At 55.1% G+C, this 19,701-nt stretch overlaps 6 protein-coding genes across 6 annotated transcripts; 2 read left to right on the top strand and 4 right to left on the bottom strand.

The window, feature by feature from the left end:
* Positions 1-258: 258 nt before the first annotated feature.
* K452DRAFT_262361 (uncharacterized protein) lies at positions 259-3,862 on the bottom strand. Its single transcript, XM_033538607.1, has 7 exons — positions 3,367-3,862; positions 3,023-3,305; positions 2,894-2,966; positions 2,438-2,844; positions 2,292-2,386; positions 1,731-2,242; positions 259-1,171 (listed from the first exon to the last, which is right to left on the bottom strand). Exons 1-7 carry the CDS (start codon positions 3,838-3,840, stop codon positions 514-516), a joined length of 2,502 nt encoding a protein of 833 aa, XP_033402225.1. The 5' UTR covers positions 3,841-3,862; the 3' UTR covers positions 259-513.
* Positions 3,863-4,058: 196 nt separating this feature from the next.
* On the bottom strand, positions 4,059-4,386 carry K452DRAFT_66847 (uncharacterized protein). The gene has a single exon (XM_033547008.1). The coding sequence runs from the start codon at positions 4,278-4,280 to the stop codon at positions 4,107-4,109; it is 174 nt and encodes a 57-aa protein (XP_033402226.1). The 5' UTR covers positions 4,281-4,386; the 3' UTR covers positions 4,059-4,106.
* On the top strand, positions 4,096-4,750 carry K452DRAFT_348291 (uncharacterized protein). The gene is made up of 2 exons (XM_033545532.1): positions 4,096-4,439; positions 4,486-4,750. Exons 1-2 carry the CDS (start codon positions 4,360-4,362, stop codon positions 4,685-4,687), a joined length of 282 nt encoding a protein of 93 aa, XP_033402227.1. The 5' UTR covers positions 4,096-4,359; the 3' UTR covers positions 4,688-4,750.
* A 1,484-nt stretch (positions 4,751-6,234) lies between these two features.
* On the top strand, positions 6,235-7,452 carry K452DRAFT_294085 (uncharacterized protein; the record flags this gene model as incomplete). The annotated part of the gene is made up of 2 exons (XM_033541657.1): positions 6,235-6,274; positions 6,383-7,452. 2 exons carry the CDS (start codon positions 6,235-6,237, stop codon positions 7,450-7,452), a joined length of 1,110 nt encoding a protein of 369 aa, XP_033402228.1.
* Positions 7,453-10,747: 3,295 nt separating this feature from the next.
* Positions 10,748-12,868, bottom strand: K452DRAFT_294086 (uncharacterized protein; the record flags this gene model as incomplete). The annotated part of the gene is made up of 4 exons (XM_033541658.1): positions 10,748-10,784; positions 10,842-10,946; positions 11,000-11,086; positions 12,426-12,868. The coding sequence occupies 4 exons, from the start codon at positions 12,866-12,868 to the stop codon at positions 10,748-10,750; spliced, it is 672 nt and encodes a 223-aa protein (XP_033402229.1).
* Positions 12,869-13,652: 784 nt separating this feature from the next.
* K452DRAFT_241344 (uncharacterized protein) lies at positions 13,653-19,547 on the bottom strand. Its single transcript, XM_033537819.1, has 4 exons — positions 18,995-19,547; positions 18,503-18,941; positions 15,980-18,354; positions 13,653-15,921 (listed from the first exon to the last, which is right to left on the bottom strand). Exons 1-4 carry the CDS (start codon positions 19,532-19,534, stop codon positions 14,149-14,151), a joined length of 5,127 nt encoding a protein of 1,708 aa, XP_033402230.1. The 5' UTR covers positions 19,535-19,547; the 3' UTR covers positions 13,653-14,148.
* Positions 19,548-19,701: the final 154 nt, after the last annotated feature.

Consider the following 19,701-nt stretch of genomic DNA (forward strand, 5'->3'; position numbering starts at 1 on the left):
GGCTCTAGGTAATGAGGGAGGCGAGGGGTCTGGATGTGTGTGCGTGCGCGTGCGTGGGCTGTTTTGGGGTGAGTGGCGGTGTGGTACGCGAGGGAGACGGACGGGTGCGACTGGGGCCTATAGGGTTTGGGTTGATTGATAACGGGGCTTAGGACGGGTTTCTTTGGGTATGGGTTTGGAGCTTGCTGATGTGTGGTGGTGAGGACATGTAGGTTTGATGATGTGATGTCTACACATCTAGGTGTGCTATGCAGGAATGGAACGAGGAAGTATTTGTTTCGCTTTGGTTTGTTTTAATCTATAGGGCAGGAAGAAACAATATCATGCCTGCCTATCAACACATGCATAAACAATAAAAGAAACACCATTTCTCTCTCTGCGGTCTCCATGTATGCTAACAATCAAGATGCACGCTACTAACCACAACTCAGCTCATTCTAGTCTCATCAACACCTCAACCAGACGCATCGATGCTTGCTCTGTTAGCTATGAATAATGCGAGTGCGTGCCCGTTTATTTATCCCCCTCGAAGCTCAGCACGTCCAGCTCCTCGCCTAGCTCGTCACCTATGTCCAGCTGCGGGATCTGTGGTGGCTGCGTGGACACGCGCGTCGGCTGGGGGCGCTGCGGTGGCTGTTCCTGCTGCTGAACCTGCTGAGGCTGCTGAGGCTGTTGAGGCTGTTGAGGCTGAGATTCCAGCTTCTGCGGCACAGGCTGCGGCTCCGGCTGCGAGACCCATTGCTGCTCTATCGTCAGCGGCTCCGGCTGCGGAACCGGTTGCTGCACGGCCTGTTCCTGGACTGGCTGGACCTTCGGCACCTCCACTGGCGACTGCTGCGCCTTCGGCGCCTCCGGCGGCGGCTGCTGCAATTCCTTCGGCAGTTGCGGCTCCACCTGCTTCTCCTTCAGCGCCTCTTTCTGCTCCCCTCTCTCCAGCTCCGGCACGCCCTTCACCGGCGGCCTTGCCTGCATCGCCAGCTTCGGCACATGTGCCACCCCCTTCTCCGGTACGAAGCGCTTCGTGATGCGCACCAGCAGCACGCCCTTGGACTGCACGCCGTTGGCGTCGAAGAGGTGGATCATGCGGAAGCCGGTTGCTAGTCTGTCGAGTCGGAAGCAGGCCCATGCTGCAAGGTCATCTCTGCCGAATTCGTCGTCCATGACTTTGAATCTGAGGAGTGTTAGTTATGAGCAAGGTAGTGGTGAGTATGCACGTGGGTGAGGATGCAGGGTAGATGTGAGCAAGCAAGCACAAGCACGTGCCTAGGCACTCTCCTGAAGAAAGCCCTCGCACAACCCCAACCGGCGTACCCAGGATACCACCCTGTCCAAAACAGCACCGCCAAGGCGGCAGTGACCGAGGCGGCGGACGGGCAAATACAGTGCTGCCCCCAGAAAGCTTCTTCATGACTTCTCCGTGACGAACTTCTGAGGGCACAGTGGCGCGTCGACGAAACTCTTGTGCTGCCACACGCTGCCGGAGTCCGACGAAGCCTCAGAGCACGGCAGCAAGAGCTGCTGCAACAAACGACGGGTCGGACCGGCACGTCTGCCAATGAGCGCGTGCGGCTGGAGCCGATATGCGGGCAGCCGCGAGCGTGCTGGCTACACCACTATCCTCGGGGCGCAGAGCCGAGCGAAGCATTTGCTGTTGGGCAGAAAGGCACGGGAAGGAACGGAACGGAAAGAAATGTGGAGTGCACAAAGAAGAAAAGAGAGAAAAGACTCACCGCACAAAAGTCAACTGCGCCGCCACGCCCGTCAAGCCGCGGAAACTCAGCAACTCGCGCTCGAAATCCGGGTCCACACCCTTCGACGTCTTCGTCTTGCGCTTAATCTCGCCCTCCTTGCTCTTTCCACCACCAGGAACATACTCACCACCCCTCTCCTCTGGCTTTTCAATATGCAGCTCGCACTTGACGTACGGCTGGAAGCCCTTGGCATTGTCCTCACCCAGCGGAAGCGGGATATCCTGGCCGGCGAGGACTTCAATGTCCAGGTCGAGCGTGCCGTACGTGTTCGCGTGGTAATTGCGCGTGGCTGGGGACTCGCTACGGTAGCCTTCGGGCTTAAGCACCCAGCCTGCCGTCCCTGCGAACATGCCTTCATTGAGCATCATGCCTTCGTCCCACTTTTGCCAGTTGAGAGCGACGACTTGCACGCCTTGTCGCCAGAAGACGGCAGGGTCGAGGTTTGAAGACCGCAGACGCGTGCCTTTAGGGTAAGCGCGCATGAGGTATTTCTGTGCTTGTGAGTTTGATGCAGTAAGCGATTGTCAAGATGCTGCATACCTTGTTGTGAGAGAACAACGCATCCGGGTACCGTTCATGCACTTCCATCAGCGTCCCCTCTGACAAGGAGAAAATGTGAGTCGGGATTTGGGCCTCTGAACAATAATTAGTTTCGAATCAGGATATCGGAGCAAAGTCATGCTAACCCGGCTGGTCAAAGCTCTTGAAGTGACAGCTTCTGGTGTAAATTCCAAGCTCGCTGAGCTTGTCTGCAATTTTTTTCTTTGGCTGCTTTGGCTCCGCAGCCGCTTCATCATCCGAGCTCGAAGACGAAGAGCTCGAGGTGTCAGGAGGAATCTCCGGTTGCCTACGAAGAGACCTCTTCTCAGGGGCGGGGGTCGGGGCCTTCGGAGGAGAGTATTTGACTTTGATCAGAATCTTGCCTATGAGCTTTGATAGAGGAGGCAGGATCATCTTTGATGGATCCTCTATCATATGCGCAGGAGGGCGCTCCAAGAGCATGCCTGCCCAGCATTCGCGCATGATGTCAGCCATGACTTCCTGTTGGTCCAAGGATGTGTGGACCTCAAGGCTGACGATAAGAGGAAGGTCGCTGTGCGTAATCAGCCAACGACACTCATAATCTTACACATTGTACTAACGAAGTAGCAAAAGCATATTTACGGACCGTCTCACAGACAGCTCTGAACGAGATTTCTTTGGTCGCGGTGTATCCTTGCGAAAATCTGATGTTAGTACTGTCAAGATAGGCAATTTTCTGCAGCAATTACCGTGGAAAACTCTAGGTTCCGGCCGGCCGGAAATAGTTCTAGTCGGCTTCGGCATGTCGTCTTCGGCCGTGCTGGGGCGCGAGGGCTGCGACTTCGCTTGGACAGTTGCCTTGGGTTCCGGCTCGTCGGGAGCTCGTGACTTTTTCATCCCCAATTTAGCCTTAAGGCGCGAACCCAGGCTCTTAGTCTGTCCCTCCTCATCCTCGTCGCTGCTGCTGGGAGCCGAAGGAACGTCGCCATCCCAGACGTCGATCTCCACGCATCTGCAGCCTCGCAGCAAGACCTAGATGATATCAGCAATAGCCCGGGGTATAAGAGGCGTCATAAAAACTCGGATTGTTTACGTTTTTGTAGGCGTCCGTGCTGGAATTGCTGTAGAGCTGGTTCCCCGTCAAATAGGTGTTGTGGCTGGAGGAGATGAAGTAATTGGAGATGGGAAAGCTGAGATCCAGGTCCCCGGGACGGGACATAGCATTGGCATGGTGGGACTGAAAGTAACGCCTGAGATGCTCATGTGTCCAGACCCCGTCTTCGCCGACAGGGATGGTATCGGGAGCATGTGATTGCTCCTTTGAGAAGAAGCCTTGTCGTCCATCTTTTGTGGAGACATGGAACTCGTCCTCGAGCTCTCTCCACAGCTTCGAAATGTGGCCGTCTAGCTTGGGGTTCACTTTATCGACGACAAGCGAATCCTTGTCGCTGTAGCTTGCGGTCCCGCCGCCAGCTTGTGTCTCGGCGTGGCTAGGGGCTTGCACCGGTGGATCGGACTTTGGGTCGGCCGCTAGGTCGGGCCTTGGGGCAGTGTTCACCTCAGCCATGGTGGATTTGCGTGGTGTAGAAGAATCGGAGGATTGTAGGTGTGGTGAGCGGGGCACACTCGCTTCAACAATAGCTGGAGCTGTCGAGAGAGCGGGCACGTGGACTCTTAGGAGTGGTGTCGGAGGTAGTGCATCACGAGTCAGAAATCTCGGTTCTAGACGCGAGTTGGACAGATTTAAGAATCGCTCAGTTTCAGCGGAAGTGATGACGACCACTTGCGGGCGATGGACTGGGTCGCTTCACACAGCTGCCGATCTTGGCAGCGCTATCGAGCTACCCCTCCTTCTCCCTCTGACGCCTCCCATCCTGTCAGCTGTTCGTGGGAACAATAGCATTCTTTGCCCAGCCATGTGAGAAGCGTGGCATTCTGTGATAAGAGACGACCCATTCGGCAACTCGGCAGTGGTAAGCCATGCATCCTGGCATCTAGCGACGTCATAAGGGTCCCGGTCGACTTCTTGCGCCCTCTCACCCCTCACTTTGGCAGCAGCAAATAGACCGTCCACCCACAACGCACCATGGCTAAATCACAGAGAGAAGCCGAGCAAGAGGTTCACTCTTGGGGGTTTCAGGATGTTTTTACCTGGACCGACGGACCGTAAGTGCGACTCTCCCTTGGTTTTGGCTGCGCCTAACAATCCCAGGAATGCCCACTACTCGCCCCACTCGCACCGAGGACTCACCACACATCTGATACTAAGAGGCGAGCTTACCATCACGTATCCAAAAGACAAGTCGCCCACAAAAGAGACATTCGGCCCAGGTGCTCGCCTTGACGTCGATGCCGGCCGGCAACATGAGGTCTGGATTGGAAGTGAAGGCTGCACATATGTTATTGGCGAGTAGTAGCTCGATATGAAGCATACGTTCATAATGGATCCTTATTAGCGAACACTTGCAATTGCCCGCACCGGTTCTGTTTGCGTGGTGTGAACTTAATGCCAGTTTTCTACTCCATGTACAAGCGCTATTATATTGCTTAACGGTGATGGATGTTGGGTTTCTTTTTTGTTGCACCTCATGCATCAACTATCCATCCATCAAGGCAAGAAAGACAGTAGAACACGCACGTCTTCATTATAGGTAGCATTGCTTCTCCAGGATGTAAAGGATCGCATGATCCTGGGGGGATGCAAGTGGTGTTTCGCGCCAGTCCTAGATAGAGCTTGATCTATCCGAAAAGTCAAGTCCAGTGTACACAACAGCGAAAGGATCATCCTCCGGAGAAGAAATCTGCTAATGTTATTGGCAGCGTAAGAGTCATTCAATATCCCGCACAATATAGCGCGCGCGTCGAAAAGCACGACCACGGCAAGATGCAACATTGGCAACTGCTGGGCCGTGGCTGTCTTGTACATCACGCAGGCCGGGGGCCTCAAATATGCGCCTTGTGTTGCAGCAGACGCCGTAGATACTCTTGGAGTCTCAGGTGCAGCATCCCTCATGCGCCCCTTTTCATGTTCGGTCGACGCGGCTGGGAGCATGGCATGTCGTGGCCAGCAAGCGTTGAGGCTCTGCTGGCGAACGCAAAGACTTGCCCCGAACTGCTTGGCGCCCGTTGAAACGATGAATTTAACATTCGTTTGGTGCGTGGGAGCGGGAAGTTCGGCGGCTGTGATGCATAACCCCTGGCTCTAACGCGTGGTTTCAGCCCGCAGCTCGTTGCCCTGTCGATCTTTACGGTTACGCTGAAATCATAAACGCCTGTATGTTAACTATGCATGTTCTGGGTAAATATCGTGCAACAAGTCGTAGTGTCTCATTTGGCAGGCACGAGGCAGCTACCTAGTTGTTGGCCAGAAATCGTCGACGAGCAGCTTTGCAAAGGAGTAAAAGGTCGTCAGACGTAGCGGTGACGTATAAGACTGGCACTGCCAGGACAAGGAGCAATAGGGCGTAGCAATCTCCAGCAGGACTTCCGACTGCCGGATTTCTTTTTGATCGTGCGACTATTCGGACATTCCCTGTGGATAATTGTGTCTGAATTGTTTGGAATTATTGCTCCGAAGGCAAGAAGGTAAAACGGCCAACGATGGCGGATGTCCTGGTCATTGCGTGCCGGCCAATTTCGGAGTATCGAGCAGCGTTGCAGACGCAAACGTCGAAAAATGCTGTTGAAAAAAGCATTGGAGCGTTCCTGACGGCCATGAAAAGCTCCAGACTGGCTCTTGCGAGGGTCATGCAGATTGTTTTGCCCGAAAGCAGCAGCTTGAAGAGCAGAGGGCGAGGAGAGCGGTGCCGAAAGAGGTTAGCGCGCACTGCTCACCTAAGTATCGAAACTTGCGACCGGACCAAGGATCCTTCCACCGTTACGAACGCCCCTGACTCGTCCCCGCGGCATCCAGCAACGCATCAACCGTTTTCGGGAGCCTTACAGGCCTAGACCAATGAGAATGCCGTTCTCGACGCCCGTCAAACGAGTCCAGCGTGTCGGTATGTTTACTGCCTTACCCTAGCCTAGCGTCACTCCAATCTCCCTCCTCGACCCTACGTAGCATTCCTTGGACTCGTGCTCCGTCACTTACGACTCGCGGCTCATAGATGCGCCCGCTGGCGACTCGAACCCTTACGTCCTGCCCGCCATCGTCTGTGGTATGAATGGTGTCGGAAATCACGGCTTGGAGGATGAACAAGCGCCTACCGTCTCTGTTCTCACCATGCCCACCACCCGCAATGGCGCCTCGCAGCCTTCGAGCCCCCCACCCTCATCGCCGCTGAACGATACCACGAATGGCCTGTCGCCTTTTGCCAACCCGTCGAAGCCGACCGGCAAGGTCATCGAACGTCTAACGACGACCAACGAACGCCTCACCCGCGAACTCCACGCCGAGAAGGCAAAGACCCAAAGCCAGACCGAAGAACTCCGCGCGAAGCTACGCGTCATCGAACACCTCAATGCCGACAAGGAAACGCTGCAGTCGCAAGTCGACTCCCACGAGCGCCGCAAGAACGATTGGAAGGAGATCGAGAGATCGCTCACATCTCAGCTCCACGCTGAGCAGGAACGTAGAAAGAAGGCTGAGGGTCAGGTGACCGGCATGGGCATCCAGCTCGATCAGGTCAACTCGAACGCGGCCAAGAAGCTCGCCGAGGTCAAGCAGGAGCATCTTGCCGAGCTTGCCAACTCCAAGAAGTCGCTCAGCGTGGAATTAATCCAACTCAAGGAAGAGTTCACCGAGACTAGGAAGCGCGCGATCAAGGCCGAAGAGCACGCTGCATACCTGGATGCACAATCGAAGGCTTTCACCGACGGCCACAGGCGTATCGTCAAGGAGCAGCGGAACGCGATAGACGAGCTCAGGAAGTACAGCGACCACGCCAACTATCGTGTCGATGAGGCCACGGCTCACATCAAGGCTCTCGATGTCGTTGCTGGCCAGCAGAGCCACGAGATGGAGAGGATGCAGCGTGGCGTGCAGGATATGCAGCGCGTCTTCAACGGATACAAAGAGGAGTTCAACAAGTTGAAGAGTGAGGGTAGCGACCTTGGTGAGCAGGTCCAGAAGAGTGCGGCTGTCATTGAGAGCTTCGAGAAGGAAGCCGATGAGGCTTTCAGACTTCTGAAGTGGGCCTTCAAGCTTAACAATGGCGATCTCAAGAAGCCGGAGTGAGCATAATAGACGCACGCGGTGCCGACGAGCATCCCCGACATCCCGACAATAGACGACAAAGCATCCAGTACAGCACCTGTCGAAATTCTTTCCCCCGTAGTGGAACCGATCTTGCTACTGCACAAAATCCAGCATACACAACTCTTTTCCTGCAGCACACATCGGACTCTTGGTCATTCGATCCCTCGGAACTCAGCATCACCTTTCCTAGTCTCATGGCGAGCCTTGCTTCGGGTTCATGGAGCTCATGTGCAGTCGACCAACACACGCGCCCCGGTTTATAGAAATGGGTTGCCATATTCCCGGCCACGAGGCCATCATCATCCATGAGGGCGGCAAGCAACGCGCTGCTTTCCAGCAGCAGGAGCAGCATATATGTCTTTGCGATTTGCGATTTCTGCCTTTTGCTTTTTGCTTTTCATCCCTCTCTGAGACGACGTTCACGAACGCATCTCGCTGGCGTAACATTGGCGTATTCCGGCGTACCGAGTGGCTGACAGGCGACTGTCGGTCGAAAGAGCGCGCCCTGGTGAGATACCACACTGGATATTTCTGGCTTCTGGCTTCGGGAGGAGTTCTTTCGAGAAGGGGTGGCGCCGCCCGTAGGCTTCTTTGTATAGTAGACGGATGACTCTTTGCTTGGAAACTCTAATTGCTCTTGTCTGCTTTTGATAGCCTCTTCTCTGCTTCTTGCTCGTGTGATTTGCTGTGTCTTTGCTCTTGCCTCTGGCTTGAGAGCGTGGAGTTTCGTATACGTGCTTGTACATGTCTGCGCAGTGGTGCTTATGGAACAGCAACTTGTTCCAACTTTCTGCCGCAGGCTCTGAGCGCGGATAATGTCTTTCGCCTCTTTATCAAAGCCATATAGACCCATAAAGACGGGCGTTTATTTTCCTTCACAGCAAAGACTCCGACACACATCGCACGTGGTTAACGATTCCACGCACCACAGTTCGGCGCAGCGCATCGGCCCACGGCGTCCTCGCCCGCACCAACGGCCCCTCCCTCCAGCACAACCGACACCGGCCAGCCCAGCAGCGCCAAACTACACAACAACACTGTTCCGCGGTATCTGCTGCGGTGCTGACAGATAATCGACGCCGAGGTCTGGTATTGTGCGCCGCTCCATGTCGGCGCCCGCGCACGCCGTGCCCCGGCGGCATCCAGGTAGCTGTGCTGAGTCTTGCATTCCACCAAGTTTGCGGTTAGCTGTGCGGGTTGTGGGTCGTGGAAGAGGGGGTTGGTGAGTGTTGTTGCTGCTGCTGCTGCTGCTGCGCGCGAGGTTGGGAGGCTGGTCTCGATATCGCGGTAGGTGGTTTTGATTTATTTCTTTCTTTTCGTCTTGGTGGGAGCTTTTTGTGCTTTCTGATGCTGCAAGAGAAGATCGGTTTGCGGCTTGCTGGTAGGGCTTACGGATGACCATGCTAGGGCGCTTAAGAACCAGTCTGGATGACGGCTGTAGCTGCCGTGGTGCGTAAGGGGATCAGGCCTATTGATTGAGAGAAAGAGCAAGGATTCAGGGAGAAGGCTTGGTACCGGGTATGAGGACCAAGCTGGAACTAAGAGCTGTGGAAAGACTGGCTGGATTCATTAGCAGATTTCGTTTCTGCTAGGGGACGAGGAAGAGCTGGCAACAGACGATACTCGCACGGAGTGTGTGAAGGCTGGAGTTTGTCAAAAAGCTTCTGGTTCTCGAGACACCGGAGGGAAGGGTGTCAGGGGAAGACGCCTTCTGGTAATAGCCATACGATTGATTGTATGGCGAGAGGCATTGAGTTGGGCGCGTTCCATCGAGGATATAACCCTGTTAAGAACAAATTTTCTCTGAGATATGCAACAGCTGAGTATCCTGTGGTTCTGGTAAGTCTAACATGCTTTTGGTGTTGACGGCTAACAATTTTTTACACTTTGTAACGATAAAAGCGTGTATAGGGTGACGTAAACTAACTGGATGTACCGAAAAAGGCGTTTTTTGACGATCGGATGTTGTTAATCAGCTCAAGCGTCGTAAACAGACTTGACTGTATATGTAACCGGACAAAAGATCTGAATTTTTGCTGGTGTCAGCGGTCGCAAGTCACTGACGTGGGCAACACTGTATCAGATCTTAAGTTATCCATGTTCTTCGCCCTGACGTACCAACCACTCGGAAAGTCAGTCGAATGCTTGTTCACACGTTCAACACTGCGCAGAAGCCGATGGTTGCTTAGTTGTATCTCAACATGAACAAAGCCATTGTGTGTGTACTGTTCCCCTGTCGAGGAGAGCGCGCGCTCGCAGGCAACACTGAAGTTTGCTATTCCGATTCCTGGTTTCATAACCGTAAGGCCGTTGCCGAAGCTTTCTGTTCTCAACAGGTTGGTTGCTTCTTGTCGAAAGCTTGCTGTACTGACCATTCTGACCGGTTGGAAGGTAACAGGTTGGAGCTCGTCGAGCGAGTCCTCTTCACTGGAACAGGGCTCTTGCGTCCGCTGGAAGATCTCCTGTTTCTGACACTAATCGTAAGAAATAACCCTGTCTGTCGGAGGAACGGGGCTATGTCCTTGGTTAGCCTTCGAGGAGCCCAAGTACCAAGTGATGGTATGGCCGGCTCAGCAACTTGTTCATCGACCAAGCAGTGAGCGGCGCACCCCTGAGGTTTCTCTAAAGCTCAGCTCGAACACAGGCTATGCCTTCACGCCTCTCGCTGTCAGGTACCTGAAGCCAGTCGGGACAGACGTATTCTTGCGGCGAGAAGATGAGCAGGGCACAAGGCATAAGAGTTGATGTATTTGCCCTGTGCAGGAGAGTAGTCGACACTGATTGCTAGCTCATCCCATGTAAGCCATCAGATGGTGGTTGTTGTTGGCGAGGGTTACTCATGAGCTCTGCTGGACGGACAAGCCATGGTAGGTGGCGAGAGGGCAGGGGTGACGTGTGTGGGTGTGCAAAATCACAACAGGAGTTGCCTAAACGGGCCTAGCTAACTAAGGCGCAGTATTTCTCCCACAATCAACTCTTCCCTTGACACTGATACTGTCAACTAACTTCTCCTCCCTAGCATTCGCAACATGCCCTGAACCAACCACCAAACAAACTCAAACCTAATCTTTCTTATAGCTTCGAGGCTCGGCTTATATTAATCACATCCTGAGAAGCTTTCAGCTCAACTCCAAGATAACTCTGCCGGCCTACTGAACACCGTCCTGACCCAAGTGGATTTCGACCTCTTCAACCATATCCTCGTCTTCATGCGCGTCGCCCACGTCATGGGTTCCACCACATACCCGACCGCCGCCGACGTGCAGAAGCAGCCTTACTGTTCAGAGCTTGCGACAATCTCTGGTGTGCAGCTGGAACGAGTATGTTAGTAATGATGATCGTCGACTTCGGGACATGCTGATACTTACCATAGGTGCTGCCCGCATTCGACGGGCGCCAACATGTCTAGAAGCTTTATCGCGGCCTTCTTGGCCCGGCGCTCGATGTCGCGGAAGATGAGCGGGATGTACGCCCTTAAAACGCGCACGAAGTACGTCTCACGACGGATCCGAAACCAAGGATGAACATTTCAGGTGCCATAACAATCTCCCAGCCGGTTGTATTTGTCTTGATGATCCACCTCGATCCGTCTTCGATGTAGTCGGTAAACATCCTAGTGATCATCGTTAGCATGGACAAGAACGAAGCATTGCTAACCCACAACACTAATCAACAGCTAAGACTAACTGACAGCATCTCACAGCTTCACGAAGTCTAGGCTTCGCGCACCAGTGACAGCGCCTCAGCTCCCGTTAAGCGCCATAAACCTCACTCATACAACCCAATCGTCTCAGCCACAAAGCTCGACTGCCTCAGCTCTAACACAGACAAGCCCAGCTCGCGACACGCACAGCACATAACCAAGAGCCCAAAAGCCCAAAGACCTCACTCCATCAAAGCTCCCCAAACCCTACGCGGCGAACCCCGCCCCCTCACCCGCCCCGCTCGCCTCCAGGCACGTGGTTACCCTCGTGGCAGCCCAGAGCGGGGCCCGTGGGTGAAGGGGGCCCATGTTCAGCCGCAGAGCAGGTCTAGCTACAAACCGCCTTTGTTGAGCTGCTATTGCGAGCTTCAGCTTTGCAGTACAGATACGGGTGGAACATGCTTGGTTTTGAATGTGATGATTGCTGCTGGTGGTGATGGCGTTCGTGCTGAGTGGCTGTTTGAGACTGTGTTTTTGTTTGCCACTTGACGCGCCTTTGCTCTTTGCTCTGGACCCCGTTCACGCTTATGGCAGATGATAACGCTCTGGTGATCCGGACTTGTGCCTCTGAATTATACCTAGCTAACGAAGTGAAGACACATTACTGACTACCTATTGCCATGGATCTCAACTTTCAACCCCAACAGCAGGCTCACAAGGGCAACAAGGGTAGCGCATTTACGATCACACCGCCCATCGATCGACGACAATACCTAATCTAGTCCAAAGCCGTGGTACGTAGCGACAGCTCCAAGTCTCTCGAAGGCACAACGGAGCTTTGTCATATGCAGAGCGTCAGAGACTTCGGCTGCTTATCTTTGCCTCTGAATCATACAGTGAAATCACCTCTACTTGCTGATATACATCTACGAAGCGCGGAATGAAAGCCACCACTTCTACAAATCCATACAATGAGTGATCTGTAGACTGTACTTGGTGTCGTTTCTAAACTATTCAGTGAAGGACAAAATAAACAATCTTCCTATTCATCCGTTAAAGAGCAGTAACGGCCGCAAAGGTGACGAAACCATACCCTACAAGTAAAAGCCGCTCTCACTCAATTCCTTTCAACTCCTCCCACAACTACCCCTCCCCCAAAACGCCATCACCAGCTTCCAGACCCAGCCTATTAGTCACCACCAGCCCCCCAAACAGTGCATAAGACCAAAACACGACCTCGAGAAGCAAGCAGACATATAACAGCCACAACCAGGCGACAAACCAAGCGCTCGCCTCCGGATTTGCGCACAAGCGCCGAGGAATAACCAGCAGCAGCGCCACCGCAAGCACATGCACGTGCAAAAACACGATTAGGAACGGCAGCAGTGCCGAGGCGCAGTTCGCGAGCACCCAGTTGAAGTAGGCAGGGGAGAGTGTGGTGCCGAAGCTGTCGAGCGCGAGGACGAACATGAATGCCGTGATGAGGTGCGTAATGGAGAGGAAGTGCTGCTTTAGTGCGCTGGGGGGCCGTTGAAGTAGTCGTATTGCTCGTGTTGTCCCTTCCGGGTTTCTGGCGACGGCCTGGTCGTGCTGTTCAGCCTGCTCGTGCTGTTCAGCTCGCTCCTGTTCAGCTCGTTCGGCTCGGTCCTGCTCTTGGGCTCTCATGCCTTCTAAAAGTCCGATTATGGTCGTCTCGTAGCGGTTTGCATGGTTGTACCGCCGGCGATAGTTGTTAACTGGCATGTCCTCCATGGCTGTATGCTAGGTGGAGTGCTGGTACAGAGAGAGTATGTGTCGTGGAAGGCTGGGTTGGTGCCGCTTCAAGGTGTGCGCGCGCGTGTGTGTGTTGGCTTGGTATATGGAACTGCCCGAATAGCACTGACACACCTAGTCGAATCTTGGTGATAGTACACCACGAACTCAACCGTCCCTCAACCCGAGTACGGACCCCAAACAAACAAATGAGAGCAAAAGCAAAGGCCAAGCTGGCGTACCGCGTACCAAGCCAAGATAATACGCGATGTGTGATGTGTGATGTGCGAAAAGCAATAAGCAATAGCGATGTCTGTCGTCGAGCTGAAATGAGATGAATGGCGATGCCGATGGTGAGAATAATGAAACCTAGCAAGTTGAGAGAGAGAGCGCAGGCGGGAGGTTAGATACGCTCGACGCGCCTGCCTTAACAGCGTTGGGAGAGGGGGGAAACCGCATCCCGCATGCTCTCGAGTCTCGATCTAGACGGCGACAGTGCATCTGAGGCTTATGTCTGTTCTGGGTAAGAGCGAGTAGCGATCATTGACTGCTTCGAAAGGAGTCGAGGCTGGGGTTTGGCGTAACGACGTACGAGGTGAGAATGAGTGTAGGGAGTGAAAGCGGGAAAAGTATAGAGAGAGGGATGAGAGATAGGTTTACTGAATAATTCAGACAATGTAGGAGGGGGATACATACTTAAAAGCAACTGCCTGTATACAGCATCACCAAGCAAGATCCATCACCTAACGAAACAACGACTTGTGTACGGAGCAGAAGAACAAAACCTGGCATAGCATCAAGATATCTATACTACCCTACACGCCCCAAGATCTCCTCACTCATATCCAATACCCAGGCTTATATCCTGACAATAAATATCCCATTTAGACTACTTCTACCATCCCCTATCTCGCTAGACAGTGAATCTTGCTTGACAGTGACGGACGTTAGCAGCACCAGAGAAACCATATATGGAACGTAGACGTAAACGTGACATACAATAGACGTGACGTGACGTGACGTGACGTGGTATAGAACAGCCGCAACAGCAGCAGCAACAATGGCAGCAGCGACAGTAGCCTCCCATCCCCTCCTACGAGCATCCTAGGTAGAAACAACAACAGCACACAATAACAACCTTCGCCCAAGAAGAGAAGAAGAAAAGAGGAAGTGGAAAAAAGAAAGAGAAGACGAAGAAAAAAGAAGAAAAGCCCTCCCCCAAAACTGCCAAAATAGAAACCCCCACAAGGCACAGCACAAGCACAACCCCAAGCAACCAACTACGCCCCCTCAGTCGCAGCATCGCCCTCCCTCTCTCTTTCCCTCTCCCCATCCCCACCATCCCTCCTCACGCTCTCCCGAACACTCTCCCTCTCCCTCTCCCTCTCCCGTCCCCTCATACCCTCCACCTCCCGGTCCTCATACCTACCCCTCCGCCCCACACCCCCCATCGCCACATCCTCATAATACACGACCCGCTCCTCCGGCACCACCTCCCGCTCCCACGCAGGGAGATACTCGACGTACCTCCCCCCGGCAGGCGACGGACCCGGCGCCAACCCCGGCGGCCCCGGCGGCGCCAGCCTCGGCTCCATCTCGTACGCGTCCGCGTACGGCTGCTCGTAGACGCGGTCGTGGTCGCGCGAGCGGCCGCGCTCAGGGAGCGCGTACGTGGCCGGGTAGGGCTCGTAAGGGGGGTAGTCGTCGTAGGGGGCGGCGCGGGCGTGGTGGTACGCGGAGGCGGAGGCAGCCGAGGGGGGCGCTGGCGACCGGATCCGCACGTACTCGACTACTTCGCCGTACTCGTTGATGTAGCTGTGACGGGTTGAGGGCGGCGGACCCGGCGCGTGGTGGTGGTGGTGGTGCGAGGCGTGGTACTGGTGGTACTGGTGCGGGGGCAGGGGCGGCGGCGGCGGTCCCGCGCGCTCCTCGACATAGTGGTAGCCGTAGCCCGGTGGTGGTGGGCCCGGCGAGTATGCCTCGCGGCTGCGATGGCGCGCGTGTTGCTCGTCGTAGTGCACGTAGTCGCGCTCGCGCGGCGGGCCCGCCGGTGGCATCAGCGGCGGCGGTGGCGCGAAATGCAGCGATTCGCTGCGGTAGCGCGAGTGGCGGCGCGGCGGCTCGTCCCGCTCGCGGTAGGCCGCTGTGGCGTCAGCTGTTGCGGTAGCCGCTACTGCAGCGTTGGCGGCGGCGCCGTCGTCGTGGGGCTCCGGGCGCTGGCTGGGCCGGCCGTCTGGCTCCGCCGGCGCCGCCGTGCCCTCTCTGCCCCCGCTTTCGGGCATGCGCGACGCCTCGCGCGTCATTTCGCGCGTCGGACTCTTGCTTTGCTCGAGCCGCTTGCGTGTGGCTTCGTAGCGGCCGTAGCGGCTGCTGCGCGTGCGCACGAGGCGCTGCGTCTGCGCGTAGTAGGGGTCTTCGCGGTACAGGACGCGGCGGTAGCGAGAGGGCGCGTACGTATACCGACGAGGCTCCGGGCGTGGCGCGGGCATGTACCCCTCGTCACGAGAGCCGCGCGGTTCGTAGTAATGAGGGGCACGCGGATCATCAGGATAGGCATATTCGTCATAGCTGTGCCCTCTCGAAGTTCGATACCGAGGTCGTTGCCTCTCCAAATCATCTGGATGAGGCGGGGCATCGGGAGGCATGCGAGAAGGTTCCCGTGTGCCATCTTCAGGTCTTTCCGGTTCTCGGCTTGAAACCCCCGTGGCCAGGTCTTCTAGGAATCGGTCTGCCGCAGCCTCAACTTCCGTCGGCTCTTGTTTGACTACAGTCTCCTCATCCGGCCTTGGTTCCGACTCTGGCGGAGGATCTACTGGCGTAGATGCCGCGAGCTCCGGTCGGTTGAGATACCTAAGGCCGCCGCTTCTCGAGGGCAGTCGGTCCTGCGGATCTAGGTCACGATCAGCCGCGTATCTGCCCTCGCGCCGAGGTCTGTCCCATGTCTCCTCGTAGATTCGACCATAGTGAGAATACCGCCGAGAAGCTGCAGGGCTCAGAGGCATGTATGACTCGCGACGAGGAGGGTATCCATGATCAACCGGCTCATGTGCGTACTGGAAGCAATGATTATCAGCAAATCATAAATCCCACATCATGTGTACTAGGGCTTACATAGTATCTCGGTGGCTCATCGTAGTAGATCCGCATTTCAGGATCGTCCGGATGAGGGCTATACATGCGGTCAAAATGGCGTGGAGGCCTTGACCGTCGCTGTGGCTCATAATCAGGATGCTGCCGATCATGTTCCCTGTAGCCAACCGAGCGGTTTTCGCGGGATGATATGCCTGAAGGTTCGCCTCGCTCGTCACCCGGTGGAGGCGCACGGGCTGCAGGTGCGGAAGTGGACCCAGGACGGCTTTCCTGGTCATCTGCGAACCTAGAGCGGTACGCAGGTGTCGTAGAAGGGTTTTCAGCCGGCAAGCCAGCTGGTGGGCCCCCTTCATCTTCAATTACGCCGATATGCGGCAACGGAGTAGGAAAGAGCATAGGAAAAGCGTCTGCGATGATATGCAGCTTATGATCATCCATCCCGGGAGATCGGATCAGCGCAGAAATCATGTCATCGTCAGGCAGTTCAATCATGTCCTTCCTCCAGTCAAGCTGGGGTCCAGGACTAACATTATAGGTTCCGGAAGGACCAACCCTTTCCGTATGAAAAGACTTGAAATGAACAATGAGAAGAAGGAAATCTGAGAAATTCCTCTCTGCAGACTGAGAGGAAGAAGAAGGAAAAGGAGGAGCGTGGCTTTGAGAACCCATCGCGCAAGCTTTACAGCGAAGACCATTGGCAACTTTGATGGGATGCATCGAAGGATCTTCAAGCGCATCTGCGAGTAGATCAAGGCTTGGCTGAATGCCGAACCGCAAGTTGAAGCGGTCAAGGACATGGTAAATAACCACCGAAAGCCTTACGCTTGGGACCATATCTCGGATTCCGGAGGTGCACGTCCAAATATCCCGTGCTACGTCTGTAAGCAACTTCATTTGATCCTGGTATACATTTGTCGCAGGCGCCCTCGAGCCAGGCGTTTGGGCTGGCGAGGGTTCGTGGGGAGGTGCACCATGATAAGGTCCATACGTTCCCGGTCCACTGACAGCCGGCGGAGGCAGGCCAAACTGTCCTTGAGGCTGTTCTGCATAGCCAGGTACATTACGCGACGCCCCGTATGCTGCAGCTTGGGGGGAAAATCCATACCCTGATGGCCCCGGCGCATGAAAGGCGCCGTAGGCGTCGTACGGATTGTAGCCATCCTGCCACTGGGGCTGAGCAGGAGTTCCATAAGACGGACCAGAAGCTGGATGGCTGTAAGCTGGCATTGAAGGACCGGCAGGTTGTCCATAGTAACCACCAGGCGGAGCCTGTGGCGGAAAAGGTCCACTGGTCACGGGTCCTAGGTGGCCATGGGATCCTGGACTTGACCTTGAATAGGCAGAATGCGGAGCAAACGCAGCCATTTGGGACGTAGAGCCAGTGCTTTGGGGATACCCACCATAAGAATAGGGCGGATATCCATGGCGAGGGTGTCCAGGGCCCGGGGCAGAAGCAGGCAAGCCACCGTTGTAAGATCCATGTCTAACATTAGTAGGATCCGGCTGAAATGGAGGATTATCGGGCCAATCAGCTTCTTTCCAACAGACAACTACATTGCCAACGCTGAAAGCCGTCGTGTGCTTCGCTCCGTAATGCTGAATGATACCTTCGAAGCCATACATCTTCGGATTACCCTCGCACCCTTCGCCACTGCAGACGAAGAGCTCCTTCCGATACTGTTCAGTTAGCGGCTTGATCTTGTTGTCGAATACCCATTTCATGTTCTCCAGCAAGAGCCGCCTAGTCGGAGGCCCAGTAGGCGGGTCTTCTCTGATGTCCTCCCCTCTGTCCATGGCCTCTTGATCCTCCCTGGTTTGGTCGAGGTAGAAACGTCGGCGAAGCGCCACCAAGAGTTCTGCAGCGAATATCGGGGCGTTCTGCTTCGTAATTGCACGGCCTTCGTTCCAGTCGCGCTGAATTATCTCGTCGGCGTAGGCGGAAAGGCGATCCCTGACAGGTCGTTGGACCTCTTCCCACTCTCGTTCGAGAACCTCTCGCACCTCTTTCATGTTGGCATCCTGTTGACGGCGATCTTCGAGTTTTACCTGTAACGCAGCCATTTGAGCAGCACGTTCGTGTTCTACCTTTTCAGCCTCATCGCGCTGGGCCTCTATACGAGGTTTGAGCATTTCCCAAGCTCTGTCAGTCAGAGGCGCTGAAATCTGACAGGCAGCCTGGAAGGCCTTCATATGGCGGAGAACATTCGGCACGATCGGCGGGAGAAATTCCTGTTGACACCGCCGCTCAATCTCAGCTTTGCGTGCAGCCTTGCCCTCGTTGGCATCTCGCATATTGCGCTCAGGTCGCGGTGTCTGATTAGGAATAGGAGACATGTAAGGCGGAAGATTGTGCTGTTCTGCGGAGGTGGCAGGGTAATGGGGTCCAAAAGATGCTCCTTTTCAATTCCTGTGGTCAGCAATCTCCAGATACTCGGATTAAAATCCGAAACCCCATAATTTTTTTTTTCTTCGTATAAGCACGTCGCTTGACGTGCACAACAATATGTGCTACATTGTCCAGATTATCGCGAAAACTCGACTTACCTGGTCGCGATACGCCTCGCGGTATGCCATTCATGGGCAATTGCCTCAATCCCGTGTAAGGCTCATGCTGGACGCTCAAGGATACGGTCAAGGACGAGGATGGATCGGCACGACTCTGCATCGAGGCCAAATCCTGATATCCTCCTTTCCGCTCCCAACGTTCCCAACGCTCAGCGTCTTGTAATCGCCCTTTCCCCTGGCCTGCGAGGCCCTTGAACCATTCCTCAGCTGCTGCAGGCCCGAGACTGCGAACTTCTTCAAGCTCGCGTTGTATGTCTTGCACTTGCTCTCGGTAGTACCATTTGGATATCGTGACGTTGGGGGGTATTTGCGAGGAGCCCAAAGAGCTGGAATGGACCACATCAAGGTGTTGAGTGACGAACACGTAGGGTAGGGCAGGAATGAGACCAGAGGCAGAGGTGAAAAGCAGCGATTGCTCCTGCGTTTGAAGTCAGAGTTGGTCAAGGTGAATGCATCCTCGGAGAGCGAAACCTTTTCCGAGCGCTCCTCTAGGCATTTGCCACAACTACGTATGCCAAAGGGCCAAATGATGCGCACTCCATCATGGCCTGGGCCGCCGTCCCACACAGCAGTGGAGAAGGCAAGCTCAGAGGGCGATGGCTTCCCGCAGAATTGACAGCGGCGGCCGCACAAGAGCTGCCACATGCGCAATTCGGAGTGGTTTACAAGTGGCTTTGGGAGAGAAGGAAAATACGACTTGCGCGCAGAATACCAGATGAATGCAGAGCTGAGAAAGCGTGAACCAGGAGCAGGTTCAACATCTTGGGTGAGGAGGGTATGAAAAGCGCGGTTGACCAGCAACAGTCGACCAAGAGCAAGCGGGGGGAGGTTAAGGAAAACGTTCTGCCATACATCAGCAGGCAAGCCTGCGACAGAAGGAAGGGCGGGCTCGGCATGCAGCCTGCGCCGCTTGTCAGGAGTCGAAGCGGGCCCGTCAGCCTTGCGCTTGCCGAACGACGGTTGTTGCGAGGAGCTCGCGCTGCCGTGGCGGCGGTGTTGGCTCATGTCCATGGCTCGAGCGACGTTCGTGTGGTGAGCAGAAAGGACCGCATGGGATATAAGACTGGGGGCAGGGATCGAGGGGAGAGGGCGCAAGAAGTCCGAAAGGCGGGTGAGGGATGGGGCTTCCATTTGTACAGCTGAGGGTTGAGCGAGGCTACCAATCAGCGGCCCCCGCG

Source organism: Aplosporella prunicola (genome assembly GCF_010093885.1).
Source record: "Aplosporella prunicola CBS 121167 unplaced genomic scaffold K452scaffold_2, whole genome shotgun sequence".
Classification (NCBI taxonomy): domain Eukaryota; kingdom Fungi; phylum Ascomycota; class Dothideomycetes; order Botryosphaeriales; family Aplosporellaceae; genus Aplosporella; species Aplosporella prunicola.

Coding starts and splice junctions, on each gene's coding strand:
- K452DRAFT_66847 (XM_033547008.1), bottom strand. CDS start 4,280: ATGACGTCGCTAGATGCCAGGATGCATGGCTTACCACTGCCGAGTTGC.
- K452DRAFT_262361 (XM_033538607.1), bottom strand. CDS start 3,840: ATGGCTGAGGTGAACACTGCCCCAAGGCCCGACCTAGCGGCCGACCCA. Junction 2,845..2,893: donor AAATATGCTTTTGCTACTTC/GTTAGTACAATG, acceptor GATTACGCACAG/CGACCTTCCTCTTATCGTCA. Junction 2,387..2,437: donor CAAGAGCTTTGACCAGCCGG/GTTAGCATGACT, acceptor ATTATTGTTCAG/AGGCCCAAATCCCGACTCAC.
- K452DRAFT_241344 (XM_033537819.1), bottom strand. CDS start 19,534: ATGGACATGAGCCAACACCGCCGCCACGGCAGCGCGAGCTCCTCGCAA. Junction 18,355..18,502: donor GCGAGGCGTATCGCGACCAG/GTAAGTCGAGTT, acceptor GGAATTGAAAAG/GAGCATCTTTTGGACCCCAT. Junction 15,922..15,979: donor ATGAGCCACCGAGATACTAT/GTAAGCCCTAGT, acceptor CATTGCTTCCAG/TACGCACATGAGCCGGTTGA.
- K452DRAFT_348291 (XM_033545532.1), top strand. CDS start 4,360: ATGGCTAAATCACAGAGAGAAGCCGAGCAAGAGGTTCACTCTTGGGGG. Junction 4,440..4,485: donor TTTACCTGGACCGACGGACC/GTAAGTGCGACT, acceptor TAACAATCCCAG/GAATGCCCACTACTCGCCCC.